The sequence below is a fragment of the Pelodiscus sinensis genome, chromosome 19 (genome assembly GCF_052426305.1).
Source record: "Pelodiscus sinensis isolate ZL-2025 chromosome 19, ASM5242630v1, whole genome shotgun sequence".
Taxonomy (NCBI): Eukaryota; Metazoa; Chordata; order Testudines; family Trionychidae; genus Pelodiscus; species Pelodiscus sinensis.
This window is the reverse complement of record NC_143070.1, coordinates 28,880,091-28,904,744: the sequence shown is the minus strand read 5'-3', so window position 1 is coordinate 28,904,744 and position 24,654 is coordinate 28,880,091. Positions and strand designations below refer to the sequence as shown.

The 24,654-nt window shown below is 50.9% G+C and overlaps 1 protein-coding gene and 6 non-coding genes across 7 annotated transcripts; 3 read left to right on the top strand and 4 right to left on the bottom strand.

Annotated features, from left to right (window-relative positions):
* The first annotated feature begins 903 nt into the window (after positions 1-903).
* Positions 904-6,995, top strand: LOC142821545 (uncharacterized). The gene is given in 4 exon segments (XM_089771076.1): positions 904-3,911; positions 5,128-5,241; positions 5,531-6,616; positions 6,619-6,995. Coding segments are annotated over 4 exon segments (1,578 nt in total). The 5' UTR covers positions 904-3,679; the 3' UTR covers positions 6,765-6,995.
* Positions 6,996-11,137: 4,142 nt separating this feature from the next.
* TRNAT-UGU (transfer RNA threonine (anticodon UGU)) lies at positions 11,138-11,211 on the bottom strand. Its single transcript has one exon. It is a non-coding gene; the product is annotated as a tRNA-Thr (tRNA).
* Positions 11,212-15,706: 4,495 nt separating this feature from the next.
* Positions 15,707-15,779, top strand: TRNAF-GAA (transfer RNA phenylalanine (anticodon GAA)). The gene has a single exon. It is a non-coding gene; the product is annotated as a tRNA-Phe (tRNA).
* A 982-nt stretch (positions 15,780-16,761) lies between these two features.
* On the bottom strand, positions 16,762-16,843 carry TRNAS-CGA (transfer RNA serine (anticodon CGA)). The gene has a single exon. It is a non-coding gene; the product is annotated as a tRNA-Ser (tRNA).
* A 905-nt stretch (positions 16,844-17,748) lies between these two features.
* On the top strand, positions 17,749-17,820 carry TRNAG-UCC (transfer RNA glycine (anticodon UCC)). The gene has a single exon. It is a non-coding gene; the product is annotated as a tRNA-Gly (tRNA).
* Positions 17,821-19,696: 1,876 nt separating this feature from the next.
* Positions 19,697-19,769, bottom strand: TRNAR-CCU (transfer RNA arginine (anticodon CCU)). The gene has a single exon. It is a non-coding gene; the product is annotated as a tRNA-Arg (tRNA).
* Positions 19,770-20,487: 718 nt separating this feature from the next.
* TRNAS-ACU (transfer RNA serine (anticodon ACU)) lies at positions 20,488-20,569 on the bottom strand. Its single transcript has one exon. It is a non-coding gene; the product is annotated as a tRNA-Ser (tRNA).
* Between the last annotated feature and the right edge of the window lie 4,085 nt (positions 20,570-24,654).

Below are 24,654 nucleotides of genomic sequence, written 5' to 3'. Positions count from 1 at the left end.
GGCGGGGCTGGCGCGTGCTGCTGGGGTTGCAGGGTTCACTTTGGCCCCACGTGGCTGCGCAGGCGGGAGGAAGCTGCGGCGGGTGCGCGCGCAGGGCGCTGGGACCGGCCCTTTGTTGGGGGCGGGGCTGAGAGATGCCCACGTGGGCCAGTCCCGGCTTGTGCCCCACGCGTCTAGTTGGTCCCGGGGCAGCGCACAGAGAGGGGCGGGGGATGCTCACCTGAGAGGCGGTGCCACTGTGGGTTCCTGTTCAGGCACTGCACATGCGCAGCAGTTCTGGCACAGCCCTGGCCCATCTCTCTGCCCGTGCTGTGAGTGTCCTGAGGGGGACGCGGCTCCACGTGCACTGGGCGGGGCTAGGGTGGGGTCTGGGCAGACTCAGGTCTCGTGGGGGGAGGGGTGACGGGTAAACTCTGCAACACTGAGAGCAAAGCCCCAGCGCGGGGGGGCAGGCTGCTTGGGGAAGAAAGGGGGGGATTGTGGCCGCAGCCCCACACTTCTGAAATTCCCTGGAGCCGGGCAGTGCGGGCCACGTGGGGCTGAGGGTGATGCCACAGCCCGGGACTTTAAAACCGCGCGGCCCAGCATTGCATCGCTCGGTTCGGCACGTGGCCTGGAGCCTGGGCCAGGCCGCCCTGCGCACTGGAAGGGAGAAGGTGGATGGCAGAGGAAGGGGCTTGTGCTGAGGGAGGCCTGGGGGCCAAGTGGAGACACTGAAGAAAAGGGCAGGAGGGAGGTTTTAGTGGGAGGGGGGACAGGGTGGTGCTGGGAGAGGAGAGGGGAAGGGCATTGGGGGCTAAAGGGGGAGGGGGAGGTGCTGGGAGAAGGCTTGAAAAGTGGGGTGGGCATGAGGAAGGTGGGGATGGAGCAAAGCGTGTGGGGGCACAGGGGCATGAGTGGAATGGGGGCAGAGGGTGGTGAGGGGTGGGCATCAGGGAAAGAGAGTGCAGGGCAGGGGGGTTAAAGCAGCTTCCCCAGGGGGATGAGGCGCGAGTCAGAGAGTGGCCCTGGCAAGGGGCCTTTTTATTTGCTTTCAACATTTATTTTAATCGTTTATTCACCTGGGAGGCGCTGGGCAGGCTCAGGAGGCTGCAGTCCCCCCCCCCCCCCGCACTTCGCCCGGCCCACTCGAGCTGTATGTTTGTGCTCCCTGCATTTGAAAGGTGTTTACAGTGCAAAAAGGGAGCTAAAGACAGGACAGAGTCTCAAAACAGATCCAACTGCTTGCACATAGAGCCAGAGGTTTGCAAACTCTGAGCCTCCCGTTGGTGTCAAGGGATCCAAATAGCTAAAGTTAATGTCATGGCAACATCTTCTCCCAGCGCAGCTCTAGATTATGACAAGAGGTGGTTGGTGACTGAAAGAAACCAGGTGGGAGGGGATGAGGAGGGAAAAGTAAATCTCACTTTCAGTTTGTGTCTCCTGGGGCGGGGATGAGGCTGCAGAGATGTTGGCTCCATTGCTGGGAGGTGCCCAAGCAAGAGAGGACATGGAAGGTTTCAAACCTTTTCATACTAAACACTTGAGTGTGTGTCTGTCTGGTCTCTGATACAATTGAAATGCAGAGTTCAGAGTGGGGACATTGTTATAAAAAGGAGAGCCTGGAATCTCACATCTCTTATCCCTTCTCCACCAGACACTCTGCCCTCTGCACTGGAGAGAGCAAGAGGAAAATCCCTGGGAGATTTCAGACAAGGTGAGTTTGCTGGTGGAAATTCTTTAAATGATGAGAATGTTCCTGAGAAAACATCTTCATGGGATTGTCATTGAAGTTACCAACCAGACCCAGCAACCACTGCTAGCAGAGCCCTAAACCTCACCCACTGATCTGTGAGGAGCCCCAGGGGGGCTGCATGGGGACCTGCAGATACTTTGAGAAACATTGGTCTATGAGGTGTGATGCTACGTGGGTGAAGTTAAAGCGCACAAGGGGCGGCACCTTCAGGCTCAGATTTCACTGCTCAGTCAGTTTCAATATGGGGTTGGTTTCAAACAATATATAGGCTGAAAAGCTGGGAGCTGTCTGGCTTCCACGGGTATCAGTTTGTTCATGGCGAGAAATTGCTGGATCCCCAAGGGCTCTTCGGTCTAGTGTAGGCCTGGGCAAACTACAGCCCATGGGGTGGGCATGAGGAAGAAGGGACTGGAGTGCAGAAGAGGATGCGGGATCTAGCTTGCCGGGCCATTGGATCTGGCCCACTGATGCTTGGCGAGCCATGGGCTAGTTCCATGCTTGCCACTTCCCACCTGCAAGCCACTCAAAGCGAAGGTGAGCCCGGAGGTGAAGCGGAAAGGCTACAGGCACTGCTTCCACCCCCAGGACAATCTCATTAGCTGGTTTCTGGCCAGAAAGGAAGAACTGTGCCCTCTCCCCTCCGGCTCATAGTTATTCACACACACACAAGGCCCTGCAGCCTTTGCAAGGATTAGGCAGGCTCCCCGCCTGCCTGAAAGAGGTGCTTGGCTGCTGGTCGGGAGTCACTCAGGTAAGTCTCCTGGCCAAAGCTTGCCTCTGGCACCCTAAATTCTCCCTTTCCCTCCTAATTCTTTGTCCCCCCCCCCCCACTCCTGCCCCCCACTTCACATCCCCAAACTCTTAGTTCTCTTCCTGTATTCAAGTATGCAAGAAGCTCTTCGTGGTCAGAAACCCTCACCCCCTTATTTGCCCACTCAGCCACTTCTCTAAATTAACTTTTCCTTAAATATCTCATGAGTAGTTGGCTAATCCAGTGCCCCAGATCACACCTCCCTCCTACACTCAAAGTCATTCCCAGACCCCTCTTTCCCTCCTGCACCCCGAACCCTCACCCAAAACTCCCTTCTTCCAGTGTCCATCCTATACCCTGTATCTCTTGCTTAATGTCTTGGAAGAGTGCAGCCCTCAACCACTTTCCAAAATCTTGGAGTTCCCTCCTCTGTTCCCCCCGCTATCAAAATGAATTGTCCACCCCTTGTCTAGTGGATATAGTTCAGTGAGAGTCAATAACTGACTGCTGCAACCGGAGAATTTCAGGCTAGAGAGGAGGCACAGATATTTGATGGGTAAGAGGATTAGCTGCTGAAATAAATGAGCAAAGAACTGGTGGGTTCTCCATATTTTGATGTCTTCAAATCAACACTGGGCGACTTTCTAGAAAACATGCTGTGGGGGAACAAACTTTGGGTAGCTGGGCTAGGTGTAATTGCTTGTGCAGCAGAGGGGACAGACTGCATGGCTAAGGATAGCTTCTGATGCCATAAATCTATGAATTTTAAGGTTTTATCCTGCAAACGCTCAGCACACGCATCTGAATGCTCATATTAACTTCACTTCCTCTCCGTTGGAGAGAGTTTATAAAGTCTGTCAGATGAGAGAACCAAAGTTTTGGGCTGCAAATCAGTGCATGAAGACTAAGGATTATAAATACAGCAGCCCAAATTAAATTAAACCTATGTCCATGTTCAGGCAGATGAATATGTGGCTTGTTAGCAGAAATATTGGATGCTGAGAACTGAATTCCATTGCTGCAGGCAAGGTAATGTAATTGAAGCCAGGTTTTGAGATATAAATACAGCTTTCGGATCTAACTTGTGTGTGGTTTTTATGGAATATCTAGACTTAGCATAGAGTCCAGCATGTGTCACCAGCGACAGAGTCTGGACAGAATTGGGGTGTGGAAAGGTTAAAGCCCTTTTTGAAATGTCTCCAATTCCCCTTCTTCCCCTGCCAGGCTGCAGAACACCCATATCTGTCTCCAGCTCAGCCCCTGGCCTGCAGAGCCAGGGACAGGAAATGGCCGTGGTGGAGCTGGTGAGCTTTGAGGAGGTGGCACTGTATTTCTCTGAGGAGGAATGGGCTCTGCTGGACCCGGGCCAGAGAGCCCTCTACAGGGATGTGATGCAGGAGAATTATGAGGCTGTGAGCTGGCTGGGTAAGGATTCCTGTCCCCTTGTGTAACAGAAGCTCGGTGGACTCTGGAGCAGCTGGGTTGGGTTTCGTTCAGAGTCCTTTATTGCCAAACCCCCAATATCAGCAGTATCTGCCCCAGTAATCCTAGGCCTGTGTGAGAGGAGGTTTAGTGACATAATAGTGCTGCTGCTCTTTCCACAGCCAAGGTTTCATTGTGGTTCCAACCATCTTGCCCATGTTGTGCCTTGGCCGTAGGTGTCAGTGGAAGGGCCCAGGTAGGTACCAGAGTTGTGGGGCTGTGTGTAGCTGCTCTTAGTGTCTGCAGGGTCCCCTTGTGCTATTGTGCTGAGCCCCTGGAAGGAAGGCACCAACTCAGAGTCCTTTCCTTCCTCTGGTAGATTCTGTGTAAGCCAGAGGGACAGCAAATGGCAGGCTCGACTGGCCGCAAGAGGAGGGCTGCTGCTTCTGGCAGAGTAGAACCAAGGCTGCAGAAGGGGAGCTGAGCTGCAGGAGCATCTACGAGCGGCAGAGAAGCAGCCCATCCTGTCTCCACCTTGGCTGGCCACAGGAACAGGCCGGCTCTGTCCTGGCTATCTTCAGGACTGACAGCTTGTTGTGGGCAGCTGACAGGGCCCACCATGGCACAGTCAGTCAGGATCAGGAGTGTGGACCATAGGCAGGGCCTGAAGTGGCCAGCCAAGGATTCATTTTCCTGATCAGACAATTCCCCTGCCTCCTTCTGGCTCTAGTAGAGCATCTGAGCCCAAGAGCAGGGCAAGTCCAGCCCCAAGCCAAGAGCTTTGTGGGCAGAGCCCGTAGGGCTCTAGAGCTCTGCTGGGTCCTTTCCTTCCCAGCCCTAGAGTCCTGACATGTGGCAGCTCAAATATAAGTCCTGGCTAGAGGCATCTGTCAGTTCTGAAAGTCTTAGAGCTCTCCCCTTATGAGCAGTGAGTTCCTGTCCTGCCCAAGTATGGAACAGGCCCTAAGGGAGACTGAGTTGTATCCTGCAGAGTGCAGCAGAGCGCTCAGTTCCTCATGAGACTCAGCTGGGCTATTCCCAACATTGTGGGGGGGGAGGAATTAGTATGTCCTGGGATCTTGTTCCAGCCGGAGACCAGTCTCTGGACGGTGGGGAAGGAGCCTCTCTGGGTAGGAGACTCAGTTCCTGGCTTTGGAAGCAGGAATGGCACAGACATTAATGAACAAAATCAGCACTTAGTTAATTGCTCCCCGAATAGGATTTCCAGTCTCCAAAGCTCATATGCTCCCCTGGGTGGAGCAAAGGGAATACCAGCAGATCCTGGATCTCCAAGGCTGTGAGGAAGGGGAGATCATCAGTGACACCCACACAGGTGAGAAATCAGCTAAACTGACTCAAACCAATTTCTGTGTTCTCATAGCAGATGTTGGTTGTATGTTTTCATCAAGTCTGACTGGCCCTTCAGCCTGTCTTCAACTCCAGTCTGAGAGTGCTGTGTGGGGAAAGATTGATGGGGAGCAGGGTGAACTCAGCTCATGATTATTGTGTCTTTCCAGCCATTCTTTGGGTGTGTCCCCCATTTTCTGTTCACCATTCAGAATTTTTATTTCAGCTCAGCACAGGGAATGACTCCTGTGTGGTTTCTCTCTCCATCCCAGCAGGTGATGGGATGCTGATTGAAAACAGTGAGAAGAGTCTTCAGGAGGAAGGACCTGAGCGAATGGCTCCATGTGGGGTGTTAGGGGAAAGATGTGAAGGGCATGTTTCTCAGAGTCCTGAGCAAGGAGAGACTCGTGAGAGTCAGCGTAGTCTACAAAGGCAGCAAGGAAACTATCCAGGAGCAAGACAGGATAAATCCAGTCACAGGAGCAGAAGGTTGAAAACAAACACAGAAACTGTTCAAATGAAAATCCCCCATCAATATTCACCTTGTGCTTGCAGTGACTGTGCAACTCCTATTAAACATGAAGGAGCCCAAACAGGAGTGAAATCCTTCAGCTGCTCTGACTGTGGGAAAAGCTTCAGTCGGCGGTCATACCTTGTTAGCCATAGGAGAGCCCACACAGGGGAGAAACCCTTCAGCTGCTCTGACTGTGGGAAAAGCTTCAGTCGGCGGTCATACCTTGTTAGCCATAGGAGAGCCCACACAGGAGAGAGACCCTTCAGCTGCTCTGACTGTGGGAAAAGGTTCAGTCAGCCCTCAACCCTTCTTACCCATAGGAGAGCCCACACAGGAGAGAAACCCTTCAGCTGCTCTGACTGTGGGAAAAGCTTCAGTCGGCAGTCACACCTTGTTACCCATAGGAGAGTCCACACAGGAGAGAAACCCTTCAGCTGCTCTGACTGTGGGAAAAGCTTCAGTGACAGGTCACAGCTTGTTAGGCATCAGAGAGCCCACACAGGAGAGAAACCCTTCAGCTGCTCTGACTGTGGGAAAAGTTTCAGTGAGACCTCAACCCTTGTTATCCATAGGAGAGCCCACACAGGGGAGAAACCCTTCAGCTGCTCTGACTGTGGGAAAAGCTTCAGTCTCAAGTCATACCTTGTTATACATAGGAGAGTCCACACAGGAGAGAAACCCTTCAGCTGCTCTGACTGTGGGAAAAGCTTCAGTCGGATGTCACACCTTGTTAGACATAGGAGAGTCCACACAGGAGAGAAACCTTTCAGCTGCTTGGACTGTGGGAAAAGCTTCAGTCGGATGTCACACCTTGTTAGACATAGGAGAGTCCACACAGGAAAGAAACCTTCAGCTGCTCTGACTGTTGGAAAAGCTTCAGTCGGATGTCACACCTTGTTATCCATAGGAGAGTCCACACAGGAGAGAAACCCTTCAGCTGCTCTGACTGTAGGAAAGATTCAATGACTGGTCACAGCTTAGTGATAGAAATGTAGCAGTGTTAGTCTGGTGTAGCTGAAACCAAACACAGGGCTATGTAGCACTTTAAAGACTAACCAGATGGTTTATTAGATAATGAGCTTTTGTGGGCCAGACCCACTTCCTCAGATCAAATAGTGGAAGAAAATAGTCACAACCATGTATACCAAAGGATACAATTTTAAAAAAATGAACACATATGAAAAGGACAAATCACATTTCAGAACGGAAGGGGGATGTGGGGGTGGGAGAGGGGGGAAGGTAAATGTCTGTGAGCTAATGGTATTAGAGGTGATAATTGGGGAAGCTATCTTTGTTGAGACCGACACATAGAGTGTCGAATTTTAGCATGAATGACAGTTCAGAGGTTTCCCTTTCGAGTGCAGATTTAAAATGCTTTTGGAGGAGGATGCAGGTAGTTAAGTTGTTGAGACAGTGTCCTTTCTAATTGAAAGGGCAAGAAACTGTTTTTTCTTTGTGATCCTGTCTAATATCTGTTTTGTCGGCATTGATCCTTTGGGGAAGTGTCTGAGACGTTTGTCATTGTACATTTTAAATCTGCACTTGAAAGGGAATCCTCTGAACTGTCATTCATGCTAAAATTTGACACTCTGTGTCGGTCTCAACAAAGATAGCTTCCCCAATTATCACCTCTAATACCATTAGCTCACAGACATTTACCTTCCCCCACTACCCTCCCCGCCCTCCTGCATCCTCCTTCTATTTTGTTTGGTCACGGCTTGTTATCCATAGGAAAAGTCACACAGGAGAGAAACCCTTCAGTTGCTCTGACTGTGGGAAAAGCTTCTGACAGGTCACAGCTTGTTAGGCATAGGGGATTTCACACAGGTATTAAACCCTTCAGCTGCTCTGGTTGTGGGAAAAGCTTTAGTCAGACCTCAACCCTTGTTAGACATAGGAAAACCCATACAGAAGAATCTGTTCAGCTGCTTTCACTGAAGGAAATGCTGCAGTCAGAGGTCACACCTTGTTATCCATGAGAACTCTCACAGGAGTGAAATTGTTTAACTGCTCTGACTTTGGAATATGCTATAGCGAGACTTCAAGCCTTGTTGCATATAGTTGAACCCACATAGGTGACAAACCCTATAGTGGTGGTGAGCAAAATTTTCTCAGTTGGCAGAATCCAGCCTTCCTAAGACTTTGATTCTGTTCACTAGGCAGTGCCAGGCCCCACCTCCAAATGAGCATTTGCTGAGGGGGAAGGAGCTTAGCCCCACCCCCTCTGCATGCTTTATAGCCACTAGAGAGGAGGCAGTGCTAGGCTCAGTCTTTGCCACACAACCTGAGGCTGGCACTAGAGGCACTGCTGCCACTGCACTGCTGGCCTCCAGGGCCACATGGCCATGTCAGGGGTTCCTCTGGGGCTGGTCCTGGGCTGCATGGCTGCAGCAGCAACACCTCCAGCCCTGGACTGAATGGGTGCAGTAGTGGTGCCTCTCGTGTCTGGGGCTGGTCCTAGTCTATGTGGGTGCTGCTACAGCAGTTGAGCCTCCCTCCGGAGTGACCAGGACAGTGTGACTGGAAATGTTGCTGCAAGGGGGCCCAAAGCCAGGTGATATTTGCTGTTCTTCCCAGACACTCCCTCCCAATCTCCTCAATTCCCTTCCCCCCAGCAGCCAGCACCCCCAGCTTGCACTGACACCCTCCTTTTTTCTTGCACTGTCTCACCTGGCCACACACTGCATCTTCCCTCAGGCCAGACACCTGCCTGTTTCTGCATCCCAGATCCTTTCTCAAGACCCCAACCCTTTCTTGAGGCCTCTGTCACGTTATTGGATTTTAAGGTGAGCACACTCACCTTAACATCATTGTTGTGCTCACGGGAAACTGCCCCAAATTTGGTACAGAGTGGGCCATGCGAGGTGTCAAATGAAAGCTGATATTGTGTGGATTCTATGTGTGGCACTCATGTACTAGTTTGGAGTTTGTATGGGGAGTTATGACTATGAGCTCTGCTGATGCTGTGTATGGACTGTCATGAGGAAGGAATGTCCAATGAGTGACTGCTAATCAGTATGGCTCGAAGGACAATGGTTCTCAGGGTGGGCAGTACACACCTGAGGAATGCATGTGGAAAGCTGCAAAGCAGCCAGGGCACAATGACTGCTGGCATATGAAACACGTCACTTGATCATGTGACTAGCTCTAGTTTGGGAGACACCAGAAATGAATATCAAATGCCATGAGGGAGGCTCCGTCTTGCTACTTATCCTGAATGCAGCTTTGCTAAGGACAGAGACACGGAAAGGATTGGTGACCCATCCTGACATACAATGTACACCAAAGACTTTTATGCTAGGAGTTTATAACATCTCCACTAAGATCCTGCATCAAGAACTTGCTGATTGATGTATACTATGTATTCTCCTTAACAAACTTACTCTCAACCTTTTCTTTCTTTTATTAATAAACCTTTAGATTCTAAAGGATTGGTCCACTATGATCTGGTGAGTAAGATCTAAAGTATAAATTGTCCAGGGATTCATGGCTGGTTCTTTAGAACCAGGTGGATCTGTTCTGGGTTGGAGAGATTGGGCTGTATAACCCCTCACCTGTGTGTAAGCCAAGGGCTGATTGTGGCACAGAAAGAGCTGGGGTATCTGAGGGGTTTTGCTCATGAGGCTTCCTGCAGGCTGGATTGGCAGCTGAAGTGCTCAGTGTGACTGGTTTGTGGCCTATTTTGGAAAGGTCTCCAGTCAAGGGCTGTCAGCAGGCCTGGTTTTGAGCAATTTTCTTTGAGTGGATTTCCTCAGTGGTGCTCAGGCCAGGCCCGGCTAATCACAGCCCTGCCCTCTGCAAACCTTCTGTAGGTTACTGTTGCTAATGGAAGTAGGAATAAGGGATCCTCCGGAAAAGGGCTTATTTTCCGGAGAATCCCATCTACACTGGCGCTTTTCTCCAGCTCATCTCCAAGCCGGAAAAAAGCGGCAGCCATGTAAATGCAAATCCTGCGGGGGATATTTAAATCCCCCGCGGAATTTGCAATTCCGAAGTCTACATTAGCATCCGTTTTCTGGAAAGGGGTGCCAGTGTAGACGTAGCCATAGTGTAAGGGGCAGGGTTCAGGAGTTTGAATCCTACAAGCTGAGTTCAAACTCAGTAGGTCCTACTGGGGCAATGTTGGTTTGTGTAAATCCTTGAATATTGATCTTCTTGCCCCTCTCACTCAGTTCTACTTTGTGCTTCTTCACTTTCTCAATGTAAGGACTTTGGAGAAAACACTCAAACATCTTCTCCAGGGGTGCAATGGGTCAATGCACAGTATTTATAAAGCAGTGCGCATAGGAGACATGCTGAGGTTGGGAATTCAAATGTCACCCAGAGCAGTGGTTTTCGGTCCCTGCTGGGCTGTCCCCTTCCAGTGAACTCTGTAGGAACTGGGATTCCAGCTCAGAGGAGGCTGTCACTCAAAATTCTTCCTTCATGTATTATGACCTCATCAGAGTGAATGCTGGGTGGCCAGGATCTAAGGCCAAGTGGCACAGAAAGAATTGGTCCTTGGTCCTTCTTGCTTTCAGGATCTTGTTGCCCATCTTCTCCACGCACCTCCTACCCATCAGCAGCTGCTGTCCCTTTCAGCCATTGGGTCAGCTCCGGCAGGAAGGCAGGAAATGGGACAAAGGAGCCAGACAATCTGAGGGAGGCAGGAAAATTCTGATCTTTGCATCTCCCCTATGTGAGGGTTTGTCTACATGTCATTCCTCTTTCCAGAGAGAAATGAAAATTCAACTGAGTGAAATTGCAAATGAAGTGGGAATTTGCATAATCACGTCTGGCCGCTATTTCGAAATACCCTAGTTTGAAAAAACAGGTGCTGTCTAGACACAGTTATTTTGAAAGAAAACCCTTCTTTCAAAAGCACCCTTACTCCTTATAAAATGCGGTTTAAGGGTTATTTCTGAGGAAGGGTTTTCTCGGGAAATAAGTGTATCTCAACAGTGTTTTGTATTTCAAAATAAAATATTTTGAAATACAAAATGCTGTTGAGATACGCTTATTTCATATTTAATACTATATTTTCAAAATAAAGTATTTTCAAATAGCACTGATGTGTGAATATGCAAGTGAAGTGCAGCATATTGAAATCCCTGTTTCATTTTTAATTTCATGTGTCTACATTCACATCCCGGGCAGGATCTCTGGGAGCTGACACCCCCAGTGAATCACAAGGGTTTGTGGTGCTGGCTCTCCTGTCCCAGCAATTGCAGTCAGAGCCCTGCCTTGCCAGTGCCAGTCACAGCAGCCTCTGCACCTGCTCCAGGCTTGTGGTTTCCTTCTTCCCAAGATCCCTCCCCAATCAGCAGTTACATGGGTGGCCAGGGGAGGCCTCTTCTGTGTCCCAGAAGGATGCAGGAAAACATCAGCAAAGCACCACTGGGATTTGAACCCAGGCTCTTCTGCTTACAAGGCAGGTACTTTAGCCAACTAAGCCATGGTGCCCTTTTTGGCTACAAGTCCAATATAGAGCTTTTCCAGGATACCTTTTGTATCTGGGAAAAACTCTGTTCTTTCGGAAGGCCTGTGTTCCTCATTTTATTAGGAATAAGGGCTCTTCCCAAAGAGAAGGTTTTCCCCACATTTGGGCCCGTGTAGATGGGCCAAATGTCAGAAAAGCCTCTTCTGAAAAAAGAAAAGTGTCTCCAAAACTGTTCCAATTTATGGTCCCAGACAACACTCAAAAACTCAGCCCCGTGCATCTCTAGCCAGGCTGGTAGGTTCCATGGCCCCAGCTCATCTGAGCCAGCCAGATGAGAGACCGAGCACCAGTGGACATTAGACACCCAGAAGAAGGCACAAAATCTCTTCTCACCAGCCTGAGGACAAGAAATCTAAAGCAGGAGGGTTTTGCAACAACCAGCCTAGGAAAATCCCACTGACAATAGAACTCAGGTTGCAAAGTTCAGAGCCCTGAGTGCTGCCCCTTGCAGCATGGGACAAACACCTGATGTTTTTGGGGGGCACCTGGGACTCTCAGTGCTCAGGCTGCCTCTGCTCTCCTGGCTCCCACCAGCTGCCCCATCCCAGCTGCTTGTTTATTTTTTGTTTTTATTTAAATACCAGTTCTAGTAGAAGCCGTGTGACATTCTCCCCTCCCCCATCACGGCATGGACAGGTTACAGCCCCCAACCAGACTCTGAAATGGTCCCCTGTATTTCCTCTGGCCCCATAAAGTTGACAGGAAAGAGGCCCAAGGCCAGGCTGGAGCCAGGGGAAGCAGGAAGAGCCCCAGTCTACACAGATCGTCTTTGCGCAAAAGCCTCTTGTGCAAAAACAGACCCCAATTAATTATGCAAATGATATGGCAATATGCTAATCAGTACTTCATTTGTATGAAGTTTTGCAGAAGAGAGATGCAGTATGGAGATAGCCTAGGTGGTAGATAGCCATGAAGTAACATAGATTCAGGATAAATCCCTGGGCTGCAATCCTTAGTTACACAAAATAAGAATAATTCACCAGCTCATACGTGATTTCTAAACCCCCAAACAAGGAAAATAATAAAACCTGATGGATTAGGGAGAATACTCCCTACTTACACATTTCAGGAAGTCCAATTGTAGTCACCACAAGGGTGTGTGTCCTAAAGGATAAGGTGTCTGACTTCAGATCAAAAGATTAAGGGTGTGAGTCCCTTTGCAGTTGTGTTTGCTTCCATTTGTCTGTGCTTGTGGATCCTGCTATCTTTGGCCTGGAAAGGTCCTATGTAGCACTGTGGTTTTTCTGTAACCCCGTTGGAAGGCCTGTAGGTATTCAGTAGGTCTAAACTGAAGCCTTCTTATGCAGCCAGATGGAAGAGCAGCAGCAATTAGTTGTAAAGCCTGGAGTCACATGCTCATATTCCAGCTACATGTCATTTAAATAGTGTTACACAAGGCTGGGGGCGGGTCTTATCCTAGTAGCACCCACTGTCACCAGGCAGGAAACAGATCTCTCGGTGAGTAGAGAAAACTTAACAGCATTTTGTCTGGCAAAAGACTGCTTACTAATAGTTGTGGTTGTGCAATGGGCATTCTATGATTCTTGTCCTCACTTTCCTATTGTTTGTCTGTGTGATAGTCTGGTTTGCATCTGTTTCTGTCTGCTGTGGAATTGATTTTGCTAGATGTAAATCAACTAAGGCGGCGGGGTATGATTGGTTAGGTAATTCTGTTACAGTATGTTATATTTGGTTATTGAAATTATACTAAAATAATTGGTTAAGGAAGAACTAAGCAGTATTGAGTTTCTCTGTAAAAACTGGGGTCCAAGAAGGAGACCAGCAAGAAGAAGGAAAATGGGAGAAGAGAAGAGGGAAAGGAAGACCAAGGCAGAGGAGAGAAGACCTTGCAGCAGAATTCACCTCCAAGGCAGCCTAAGACCAGAATAGCCAGAACTCCTCTGCACAACTGTTCAAATGGTTTGCTGTGTGAATTCTATGGCAGGTGACATTAGGCCTGCGCACTGGAATTATTTATCAGTTTCCCTGTCCTGCCCCCCCCCCCCCCCCGTATATGCAGCTGTGATGGCCTTCTGCTGGATAGAGCCGGCAGCAACCAGAGCCAGGTTCAATATCTAGGGGTTCAGCTCACATAGAACCAGCTTGAGCCGCCAACTAGTAGCCTGGGAAATTCACGTACCCCTGGGCACCTCTGAGAGGCGATGCTTCCCTACTCGCCAGCACAGAGTCTGAGTGTAGAAAATAAACTTTTAATGAAAGAGAGAGAGAAGTGACATGGCATGAACTTGGGAAAACACCATGAACAGAGTTCATAACGCCCCACGAGCAACCGTCCCAGCTCAAATGGATTGAGCGATGTCTTTTGCCTCCCAGGCTCACTAGTCCAGCAAGGTGAGGGTTCCATTCACTTACCCAAACTTTCCCCGTACCCCACTTCAAACGCCCCACCTACAGCTCTGCCCAGTCAGTGCAGACCCAGACACATCACCCTGATGACTTCCTTCAGAGAGCCTGATGTGATGGCACCTGTGTGCTGCCCTGCTGCCCGCTGGTCATTCCTGCCAGCTCCTCCGCTGACTCATGAGGGTCACAAGAATGAGTGTGAGAAGGAGCCTCGTTGGAGCGTTCTCTTTTCCCACCAACTAACTGACCTAGCGGAGAGATGTCCCTGTGACAAAGGTAAGAATTGGTAAAAGGTGGGGCTTGGCAATAGCTGGAGAATTAGCTCAAGTGGTAGATTGCTTGTTTAGCATGCAAGAGGTAGTGGGATCAATACCCACATTCTCCAGTGGGTGTGGAGTTCCCCTGTAATTTTTCTACAGGCAGAGCCAGCCAGAGGGCAAAGTGCCTCCAGTGGCCCCTCTTCCTACTTACTTCCCTCAAAAGCCACCATGACTTAGTTCCATATCTATAAACCCCATTGCATGAGGGATAACGCCTCTTCTGAAATAGCTACTTTGCAATAGCTGGAGTGTGGATGCTCCACCGCTGCTAGTTCAAAATAACTCCTCCCCAGGGCCAGTCAAAGTAATTACTGCCCACTGCGTCCTGGGGCTCTAAGTCAAGGTAGAGCATCCACATTAGGGGTTCCTGATTCGGACCAATTTTGAGCCTTCCCTATAGCGTGGATGTGCTACTTTGAAACAAGCTATTTAAATGTTTTCTTTCAAAATAGCTTTAAAAGTAAATGCGCTGTGTCGACAAACCCTGAGAGCTGAGTGAAGGGGGAGGCAGGCCCAGGGGGAGAAGGCTCCATGACTGTGTCAGAGGGAGGCTCTGCCCTGGCCAGTGGGGAATCGTTGCCTCTCCGAGTAGCCCTGGCCTGGTGCCTCAGAAAGGTAACGATTCCCCACTGGCCAGGGCAGAGCCTCCCTCTTACACAGTTATAGAGCCTTCTCCCCCTGGTCCTGCCTCCCCCTTGACTCAGCACTCAGGGCACGTCAACACAGCTGCTGTTAAGAGTCCTCTGGTGCTGCCAGGGAAGGGCCTCACTGCGAGAGCCGCCTGGGCAGGTTCCTGCCACAGAGACAAGTCCCAGAGCAGGACGGATGCTCAGACCGACACTGAGTGTTGCTCAGCGCTGGGGTGAGACAGGGAAGGACAAAAGGGTCTAACGGTGCCTGCAGCCTTTCAGAACAGCCCCCGACCCCACCCCAAGTACCCTCTGCCCCTGCTGGGTTCCGCTGGGCACTGCCTGGATTCAGGCCTCCCCAGAGCCAGCCTAAGGGCTCTGGGGAGACATGGCAGCTGTGGCGCTGGGCTGCTGCACAGCTTAGAGCAGGGGTGGGCAATGAGTTTTCATGGGGAACTGCTCCCAGGGCTGCACTTTTCCATGCTATTAACGGGGGCAGGGAGGGGTCTGGGTTGCAGGTTGGTGCAGACAGGAGTTTGGGGCAGAGGACTGGGGTGCAGGAACAGTTGCAGCATGTTGGGTTGTGACTTGGGGCAGAGGATTGGGGTGCAGGATCTGGGAGGGGTGAGGGTTCAGGGGGGCAGAGGGTTTGGTTTATGTGGGGTACCTGTGGGTTGAGGCAAGGGAGGGGCTGGGGTGCCAGAGGCAGGCTCTGGCTGGGAGACTTACGTGGCTCACTCCCAGCCAGCCTGGGTGAATAAGAGCTTGTGGGGACTGGCCAGGGCTTCAAGCAGGCAGCTCCCATTGGCCACAAACAAGCTTGGAGCAGGGACCAGGCATGAAGCCTTTTCCTCTAGAGCTGAGACACAAAGGGCCCAGCAGCCCCTTCTCTCAGCTGTGCGTGGGGGCAGGGCGAGCAGGGAATCTGCCTGAGGCTTCTTGCTGCCATGTTGGGTGGCTTCATGGGCTGGATCCAGCCCGCTGGCCTGTATTGCCCAGGCCTGGCTTAGAGGGAATCTGGGCTGTGGGGGAGGGGCACTGTGGACAGGCCAGTCTCACCTTCCTGGGCAGGGCATGACGACATGCGGCCCAGCTACACAATGTCCCAGACAGAGAATTACAGGCCAGACAGGTGTCTTATCATGGCCAAAGTAGCTCAGTGGGGAGAGCATTAGACTGAAGATCTAAAGGTCCCTGGTTCAATCCCAGGCTTTGGCATGTGCTGATAGGGGCTAATAACTTCAAGTTGATGGGTTTGTTTAAAGCTGTCCTGCAGGAAGAAAGTTGAGTTGCAGTGTCACTTGGGGGAAATCTGGTAAGGCCACAAGAAATACTTCCTGTTGGCCTGGCTGGAAGATGGCACCACATGAGCATGTTGCTGGCACTAATGTGCTTCCCTGGGCCTGAGGAGTGCAAGAGATGGGGGCCCTCTGAGTGTGGGGCTGTCTGTTTGATGGACACACACACTGGCCCTTCCCTTGCTTTGTAGGACAAGGCCTCCTGCTGTTCCTTGGCTACTCAGTTGTTGAGCTTATCCAAGCAGCAGGAGCTGTGTGTTTACCTGGGGAGAGCCACAATAAGATCAGAGCTCCCCCAATTTCTGCTTGGCTTTGAACTAGGAGCCTTTTGCATTGTGCATATTAAGCAAACAGCAAACACCATAACCACTACACCACAGAAACATAAACATACTTGTCAGTTTTTTTCTGTACATAAACTTGGACAAATATTCTGTTACTAATTCTTTGGCCAAGACCTTGGGGGGAAGTTGCAGAGCTAGCGCAGGAAACAAGACCCGCGCCCCCCCCACACACAAACAAACACACACACACACATACAATACTTCTCTAGACCTTTGCTCCCAACACAGGGCCGGGGGGGGGGGTGACCCACATCACATCCCCAACATTTCTGCCCTTAATAGATGGACCTTTGTGGGCAGCCCCAGACACTCCATCCTCTCAACAACTATCACACACTGGAGCAGGGCAGCCCCCAGGGGTAGGGCTGAGCCATGGGGTGCTGGGCAGGGGGCAGAGGCTGCAGGAGCTGAGAGTTTCCCTAGAGCTCAGGGACCCACAATGAGGCCCCATGTCCCACGTCTCTCTCAGAAGGTGCAGAAAGGGATTGACTGGGGAGAGTGGCCCAGGGGTTGTGCAACTTGTTGCCCTGGTTAGGGGTGTGGCCAAAACACAGGCCTCGCTGTGAGCAGGATTTGAACCTGCGCAGGGAAACCCTATTGGATTTCTAGTCCAACGCCTTAACCACTCAGCCATCACAGCTCTGAGTGCAGCAGTGCCCCAGGGCCAGGGAAACTGGTAAATAATCCCAGTGCCCAGGCCTGACACCACCTGCCCCACAGAATTCACATGGGAAACCTGGATCCCTGAGCACAGGAGGAGCTTGGGGGCTCATTGCTGGGCCGTGGGGTGAAGCATCAAACCAGCCCCCTCCTGTGGGGCCTGTGAGTGTTGCTGTCCCTGCTGTACAGACAGGGCCATGGAGCCAGGGAGAGATTCACTGAACAGGCCAAGGTCACCCAGCGAGTTAGAGTCAAAATCTGCCCCCACCTTCCTGCCCCTCCCACCCACGTGCTGACTCCCTCACTGCCAGGGGCTGTTTGCATTGGCCTCTTTTGTTTTCTTTTCTGCTGTGAGACATTGGGACAGTTGGCCAGGGCGTCCCGCAGTTGCCATCTCCCTCTGTGCAGGGGCTGTCCAGAGCCCCGACTAGCAAACGCTGACACTGCTGTTAGGTCCAGACCAGAGGGGAGTGTTTAAGGGTTATTTCAGAAGAAGGGTTTTCTCCCAAAATAACTGCATCTAAACAGTGTTTTTTATTTCAAAATAAAGTATTTTGAAACAGCACCCGGATGCGATTATGCAAATGTAGCGCAGGATATTTAAATCCCAATTTCATTTACAATTTTGAATGTCTCCATTTGCATCCCTCTCCTGAAGGAGACTACTCTCCCACCCAACAACCTCTGGGACTCCTCTTCCGCCCAGCTCCTCACACCACAGAGAGTGCAGGGAAGCCACTACCCAAGCGTCACCACTTCTGGTCTTTGCCTAATGGCCAAGAAGTTCTGCTTTACCCAAACCACACAGGCACCCTCTCACCTCTGGCCAGCCTCATGGCAGACGTGGGTTTCCCTAATTTATTTTCCCAGCAGCTTTACAGGCAGGCATTGGTGGTATAGTGGTGAGCATAGCTGCCTTCCAAGCAGTTGACCTGGGTTCAATTCCCAGCCAATGCAGTGTAAAAAGAGAGCATCAAAGCTCCTTGCTGAGCCTTTTCACTTGAACCCTGAAAAAACAGGTCCTGCAGCTGTGAGCTGCCTCTCACAGCTCTTCATCCTCTCCAAGAGCATGCACAGTAATGCGGTTCCTCCCTCACATACCTCTGCTGCGACTCCTTGACTGTGGCTCTGACTTGGTCTAGGATGTGGGGGTAGGAGGGAGATGACCTTTCTTTGCTAGACCATTGGCCATTTGGCCAAAAATGTCCGCATTCCTCCGCATGGACTGCAGGGCCTGCAGAGACTCCTCCTGGGACTACAGCTCCAAGAGGGACTTTATCTGTGGCCCAGACAATGATGGTGCCTGGCGTTTGCTGCCCTTTGTTTGATTTGATTCCCAGCCAATGCAAGGTGGGAAGGGAACAGGCAGCCTCCTGGGGAAGATCTTATTTAACCCTGAACAACAGGCACAAGTGGGTCCCACAGCCAAGGGCTCCCTCTCACCGCTTTTCGTGGGGAGCAGCTCAAACAAAACTAATTTGCCTGTTGTGGGGTCTGCATGGGGCTTGTACCTGTGACCTGGGCATTATTAGCATCAAGCGCTAAACAGCTGAGCCAGCAGGCCCAGGAGTAGCCCCACAATAGAGGGAAGAGAAGAGTTTTCCCTGCTATTGGGGAAAGCAGGCCAGGCCAAGGCCCTTTTAGCCACTGGGTCTGTGCAGGCTGGAGCCTCCTACCAGCTCTCTGGCCTGTTTCCTGAAAAGCCTCAGCCTCTTGCCTGTTTCTGCTTCCCTGTCCATAGCAGGCAGCTAAAGGGAGGTAAAACAGTCACCACAGCAAACAACTCTGTGGCCAGCATGGGGCTTGAACACATGACTTTACCATTATCAACATTATCAGCTAGCTGAGCAGAATGCAATTCACAAATGGCCCTTTCAGAAAGGTACCTCTGGCAGCTGAAACCTGTCTCTACAGCTGCCAATGGCTCTTCTCTGACAGGGCCACTAGTGACTCACTGTGACGTGGGCTGGCTCATCCAGCTGGTTTGAGGTTTGGTCAAGGTGGCTGGCGGCCGGCATGGCACACTGAGATCCAGGGCAAAGAGGCAGCCTGAATCTCTTGCTGCCAGCACCTTGCCTCCCAGCTTCTTCCCTGTCAGCAGCAGCCGCAGCCCCTTTCGGCCACTGGGTCAGCCCAGGAAGGGAGGCAGGAATGGGGCCAAGTAGGGAGTCAGGCTGAGGGGGGCAGGCAAAGCTCATCTTGCCTTGCAGGGCCACTGGCAACAGCTTCTCTCTTGTGCGCTGCTGAGGAGAAAAACACCCTGAGCAGGACCATAAAGACCAATTTAAAAGAGAATTTAGACGGGGGCAAAAAGGGGGCAAGAGTCAGAGCCTGGCAGCTTCTGGGACACAGGAGAGGTCTCCCCTGGCCACCCAGGGACAGTTTGAGTCACACACACAGCAGGGGGTGCAGTTCAGCCAGGTACCTTATCCACTCACAGAGCTTCACAGCTTCTCCACCCCCCAACACCCACCAGGCAAACTGCCTCATGGGCCTCGCCCGCACCATGCTCAGGCCCTGGGGATTTTCTGTCAATTTGCCAGACCAAGTAATTAGCCCCCCCCCCCCCGCTCTTGAGTCTCTGCCTCTCATGGGCCTTCTCATCCTCAGACTCCACTTTGTCTCCAGACAGACCCTGCTTTGCTACAGCCACCTCCCTCTGTCTGTCACTGCTGGGCCTTCTAGAGCAAAATGTACCCCTTCATTTTGACTACCTGGGCTTTTAGCACTCAGAGCCACACCTGAATAGCTTCTGTAGAGGCCAAGAGCATCCTTACCAAATCTCTCAAAGAGGCAGAGAAAGCTAAGTTCCTTATCAGTGAAAGGAAACTGTCACCCCAGGTGGGACTTGAACCCACAATCCCTGGCTTAGGAGGCCAATACCTTGTCCATTAGGCCACTGGGGCACATAGAAAACACCCCCAGAGACAGAAATTCACCCTCCTAAATGGCCCTTTTTCAACTTTTCACTCCTGATAAAACCCCTTTAAAGAAGCCAGATACACAGCAAGGGCTGATCACATCCCTATGAAAATCAGCTTTCCATGGGTATCAGTAGCTGGCTCTGAATCATGGGCCTTCACGTCCTGTCTCCCTCCCAAAACCAGGGACATGTCTCCCACCGCTGCAGCCTCCTGAGGCTCTATGGCCGTGTCTGTAGAGCAGGGACAGCAACACTCACAGCCCCACAGGAGGGCCCTGGCCTAGCAATGTGGCCCCCGAGCAGCCTCTGATGTTCCCTGCTTGAGCCCCAGAACCAGCCCTGAGTGACAGGGACAGGGAGAGCAGCTCACACATGCTAAGGGGCAGGACATGACCCTGCAAGGCAGCAGTGACATCACAAGGAACTTTTGCAGCACCTCAGCTCATTGGCTGGGAGGCAGTGACCTCACAGAGCATCCATGACAACAGCCAGGTGGGACAGGCTGAAGGGCTGGGGCATCTCAGAGACCCCCATGGCCTGGCTGCCTGGAATCTCCTTTGTGAGGTTTCCCCTTGATGGTAGAAGGGATTGAGGGTCCCAGCTGGGAGTGTCTCTGTGGAGATTTCCCCTTTCCCCAGGCTGCAGTGGGAGGGGCTGGAACTGAACCTCTGGGAGAGGCAAAAGCAAAGGTTGCTAACACCCAATGAGGATGGGATTTGAACCCCTGCATGCAGAGCACAATGGATTAGTAGTCCATCACCTTAACCACTCGGCCACCTCACCTGAGCTTTTGGGGTTAGTTTCAAATCACCTGAAGTCAGCACTTGCTGACTGGCCAGGGACACCCAGGGCAGGAAGGTTTTGGCTTTTCACAATGTTCCCTGGGCTGTTGTACAAAGCACAGTGCTGGTAACAAACCCAAACACCCCCTGGCTACATCTACCCTGCAGACTTCTTGCTCAAGAACTGTTTTGTGCAAGAGTTCTTGTGCAAAAGGTCTTGCGCAGCAGTGTCTCTACACTGCCATGTGCTTTTGCACAAGAGAAGTGCTTTTCTGCAAGAGTGCCCATGGCAGTGTGGACGTTCTCCTGCGCAGGGAAGCTCTGATGGCCATTTTAGCCATAGGGTTTTCTTGAGCAAGAAACTGCTGTTGCCCATCCACACTACCTCCTTGTGGACGAGTTCTTGCACAAGAGGGCTTATTCCTGGTGGGGAGAGGAATAACTTCTGTACAAGAAGCCCTGTTGTCTGATGCTGAACTATAAATTTACTTACACAAGAAGGTACCTGCAGTGTAGACGCTCTGCAAGTTTTTACATAAGAGCACTTGCTCTTGTTCTAAAAGCCTGCAGTGTAGACGTAGCCCTGCAGTGTAGAGACAGTCTGAGAGAGACAAGGAAAGGAAGTGGCCAGAGCCTCCCCCTGGCAGACTGGTCCTCAACAGGACGGGCACGTCTACACAGCACCCTCACCTCGAAGTGAGCTGTGCGGTGTGAGCGGCTGCCCGGAACCCCAGGGGAAGGTCTGTGGGGAGTTTCCAAGGCAACAACAACTACAAAGTTTCATAATCTACACTCCTGTGACTGTGATTTATTCCTCCGCTAGCAAGTGTCTCTGAAGGGATGAGAAATGCAGGGCCCAGGTGCAGGGAGCCGGGTCACATTCTCCTGCCTGAGTCTCAGTCCTGGCTGAACCCTGCCTACAGAGAGAAGACGCCAGTGCAAACAGCCCCATGGCAGCAAGGGAGTCAGTACGTGGTTGGGTGGAGCAGGGAGCTGGGGGCAGAGTTCAGCTCTAACTCACTAGGGGTGTGTCCCATAGTTCAAAATAATCAATGTGCCTATTTTGAAATAGCTTATTTTGCAATTTGGTGCTGGCTACACAGCACTTATTTCAAAATAAATCGCTATTCCCAAACCGCTCCCTCCTCCTGCCATGCAGGGATGTCGGAATAGCGAGCCCGTTATAGCTTGAAATAAGGGGCTTGCTCTTAAGATGCATCTGTGTGATATGAGCACCGCGTCCTAGAGCTCCGAGCTAGCCGGCACACGGGTGTCAGTCTCACAAGTGGCCCTTTCAGAAAGGAGCTTTGAGCAGCTGCAGGGATGTTGTGGGCTCTGGAACTAGGTGGGTGAGGCAGCAGGGCCTTTTGCAAGCAGGGGAATTAGCTCAAGTGGTAGAGCGCTTGCTTAGCATGAGAGAGGCAGTGGGATCAATGCCCCCGTTCTCAAACTACAGCTCAGTTTTTATCCTTTAATTTCAGTGGCCCCCTCCCTCTTCCTACCTCCTCTCCCAAAAGAGACAGACCCCCAGCAATTGCCATGCTGCAAAGCAGAGAATGGAGATATCAACCCCAGCAGTCTGTCAGGCTGTGTGGTGCAATGAAAAGCACATTGGACTTCTAAGCTGTAATGGTTAATGTGAGCCCAGCTAGACATTCAAAGGTTGTGGGTTCAAGTCCCACCAGAGTCACTTTAGCTGCTTCCTCATTTCCAGGATGCAGCTATTACAGACCAGGCAAACCTTAGGCTGACACTGGGATGGGCTGGCATCCAGGCAATTCCCAGCAGACCCCTGTGAGGGTGGAGGGAAGGGCTGGTTCTTGGGGTTGGGACTGGGGGTTGTTCTGAAAGGCTGCAGGTGCCTTTAGACTATTTTGTCCCTCCCTGTCTCCTACCAGTGCTGAGCAACACTCAGGCTGTGTCTACACTGCACTGCTCTTCTGGAAAAACCTACGCACATTTCGAAAACAAATTTGTGTAGCTTTTTCTTCTGCTTTTTTTGGAAGAGGCTTTTCCAACATTTGGCCTGTTACACTGGGCAAGTCACACAAGGGAGGCAGCAGGCAGAGCCGGCCCAATACACCAGCCTTCCAGGGCAGGGGAGGCCAAGCCACAAGCCTGGCCTGATTCATCTCCCTTCCCCAGGCTGGCACCAAGGGGCATTCTCAGCTGATGTCACCCCCTCTGTCACATGGGGAGTTGGGCTCATCCCAGGCACAGGCTGGTCAGCAGCAGCTGCACTTACCTGGGCACTCAGGGGAGCAGCAATGAGAGACAACCTTGTGTTTCCACCTGGCTTCAAACCAGGGATCTTTTGCGCATTAGACAAATGGTACAACCACTACACCAGAGAAGCAGATCTTGCTGCTAGAACTTGGCTGACTGTTCTGTTCCTGGTCAGGAGGGGGATTTGAGCTTAAACCTCCTCATAGACCAGAACCCCCCATTTGGGGCAAGAAAGAGCCTTGTGTCGGGCAATGGAGAACACTTGGCTCCTGCTATGCTGTGATGGGGTGTCAGAAGCTTTGCTAATTGTGTCTTTGTTAGCTCAGTTGGTTGAGCAGGAGACTTTTAACTTCCAGGTTGTGGGTTCAAGCTGCAGGCTGGGTAATGCTCTTCTTTAACTCTCAGTCTACAAGAAAATAGATCTCAACTTTCGGCAGGGTTTTAGAAAGAAAAAGTCTAGTCCTGGAGTCCAGCTTTAGTAGAACCAGAGAGAGAACCAACTGCAACTTCCATCTTCTGAGGAGAAGGATTGAGGATTTTCTTCTCCTCGGTTATAGCCACATCAGCCCTGGGAAGAGAAAAAATAACCCTCCGCCCGCTGATTGTCCCCTGTCAGCTTCTGTAGCTTCACCTCCTTCCACAGCAGCTCCAGCTTTGAGCTACAAATCTCAAGGTGTGGGGGCCTGAAAGTTTTATTCTTTTTATATTTTCATTTTAGGTTTAGTAATGTAGCCATTTAGGTATATATCGCCTCTATTTCCTTGTTTAAAAGTGTAGTGATGAAAATAGTAGAGTTTTGCTATTGTGTCTGTGTTAATGAGACTAGAGGAATAGCAGGTTATTTCGATATTTCGTGCTGTGTAGACACCAAAGCATTTTCAAAATAAGCTCAAAACGACAACTTCTGTAGCTCAAATTGCGTATCATATTGCAACCCTCTGTCTACGCTGCACCCTAAACTTGAAAACAGATCATAGAATCATAGAATAATAGGACTGGAAGGGACCTCAGGAGGTCATCGAGTCCAGCCTCCCGCCCTGAAGGCAGGACAAAGCTCCACCTACACCATCCCTGACAGATGTCTATCTAACCTGTTCTTAAATATTTCCAGAGGGAGATTCCACCACCTCCCTTGGCAATTTATTCCAATATTTGACCACCCTGACAGTTAGGAATTTTTTCCTAATGTCCAATCTAAACCTCCCCTGCTGCACTTTAAGCCCATTACTCCTTGTCCTGTCCTCAGAAACCAAGAGGAACAAATTTTCTCCTTCCTCCTTGTGACACCCTTTTAGATATTTGAAAACCGCTATCATGTCCCCCCTTAATCTTCTTTTTTCCAAACTAAACAAGCCCAGTTCATGAAGCCTGGCTTCATAGGTCATGTTCTCTAAACCTTTAATCATTCTTGTCGCTCTTCTCTGTACCCTTTCCAATTTCTCCACATCTTTCTTGAAATGTGGCGCCCAGAACTGGACACAGTACTCCAGCTGAGGCCTAACTAGTGCAGAGTAGAGCGGCAGAATGACTTCACGAGTTTTGCTTACAACACACCTGTTGATACAACCTAGAATCATATTTGCTTTTTTTGCAACAGCATCACACTGTTGGCTCATATTCAACTTGTGGTCCACTATGACCCCTAGATCCCTTTCCGCCATGCTCCTTCCTAGACAGTCGCTTCCCATCTTGTATGTATGGAACTGATTGTTCCTTCCTAAGTGGAGCACTTTGCATTTCTCTTTATTAAACCTCATCCTGTTTACCTCTGACCATTTCTCTAACTTCCTAAGGTCATTTTGAATTATGTCCCTATCCTCCAAAGAAGTTGCAACCCCACCCAGTTTGTATCATCTGCAA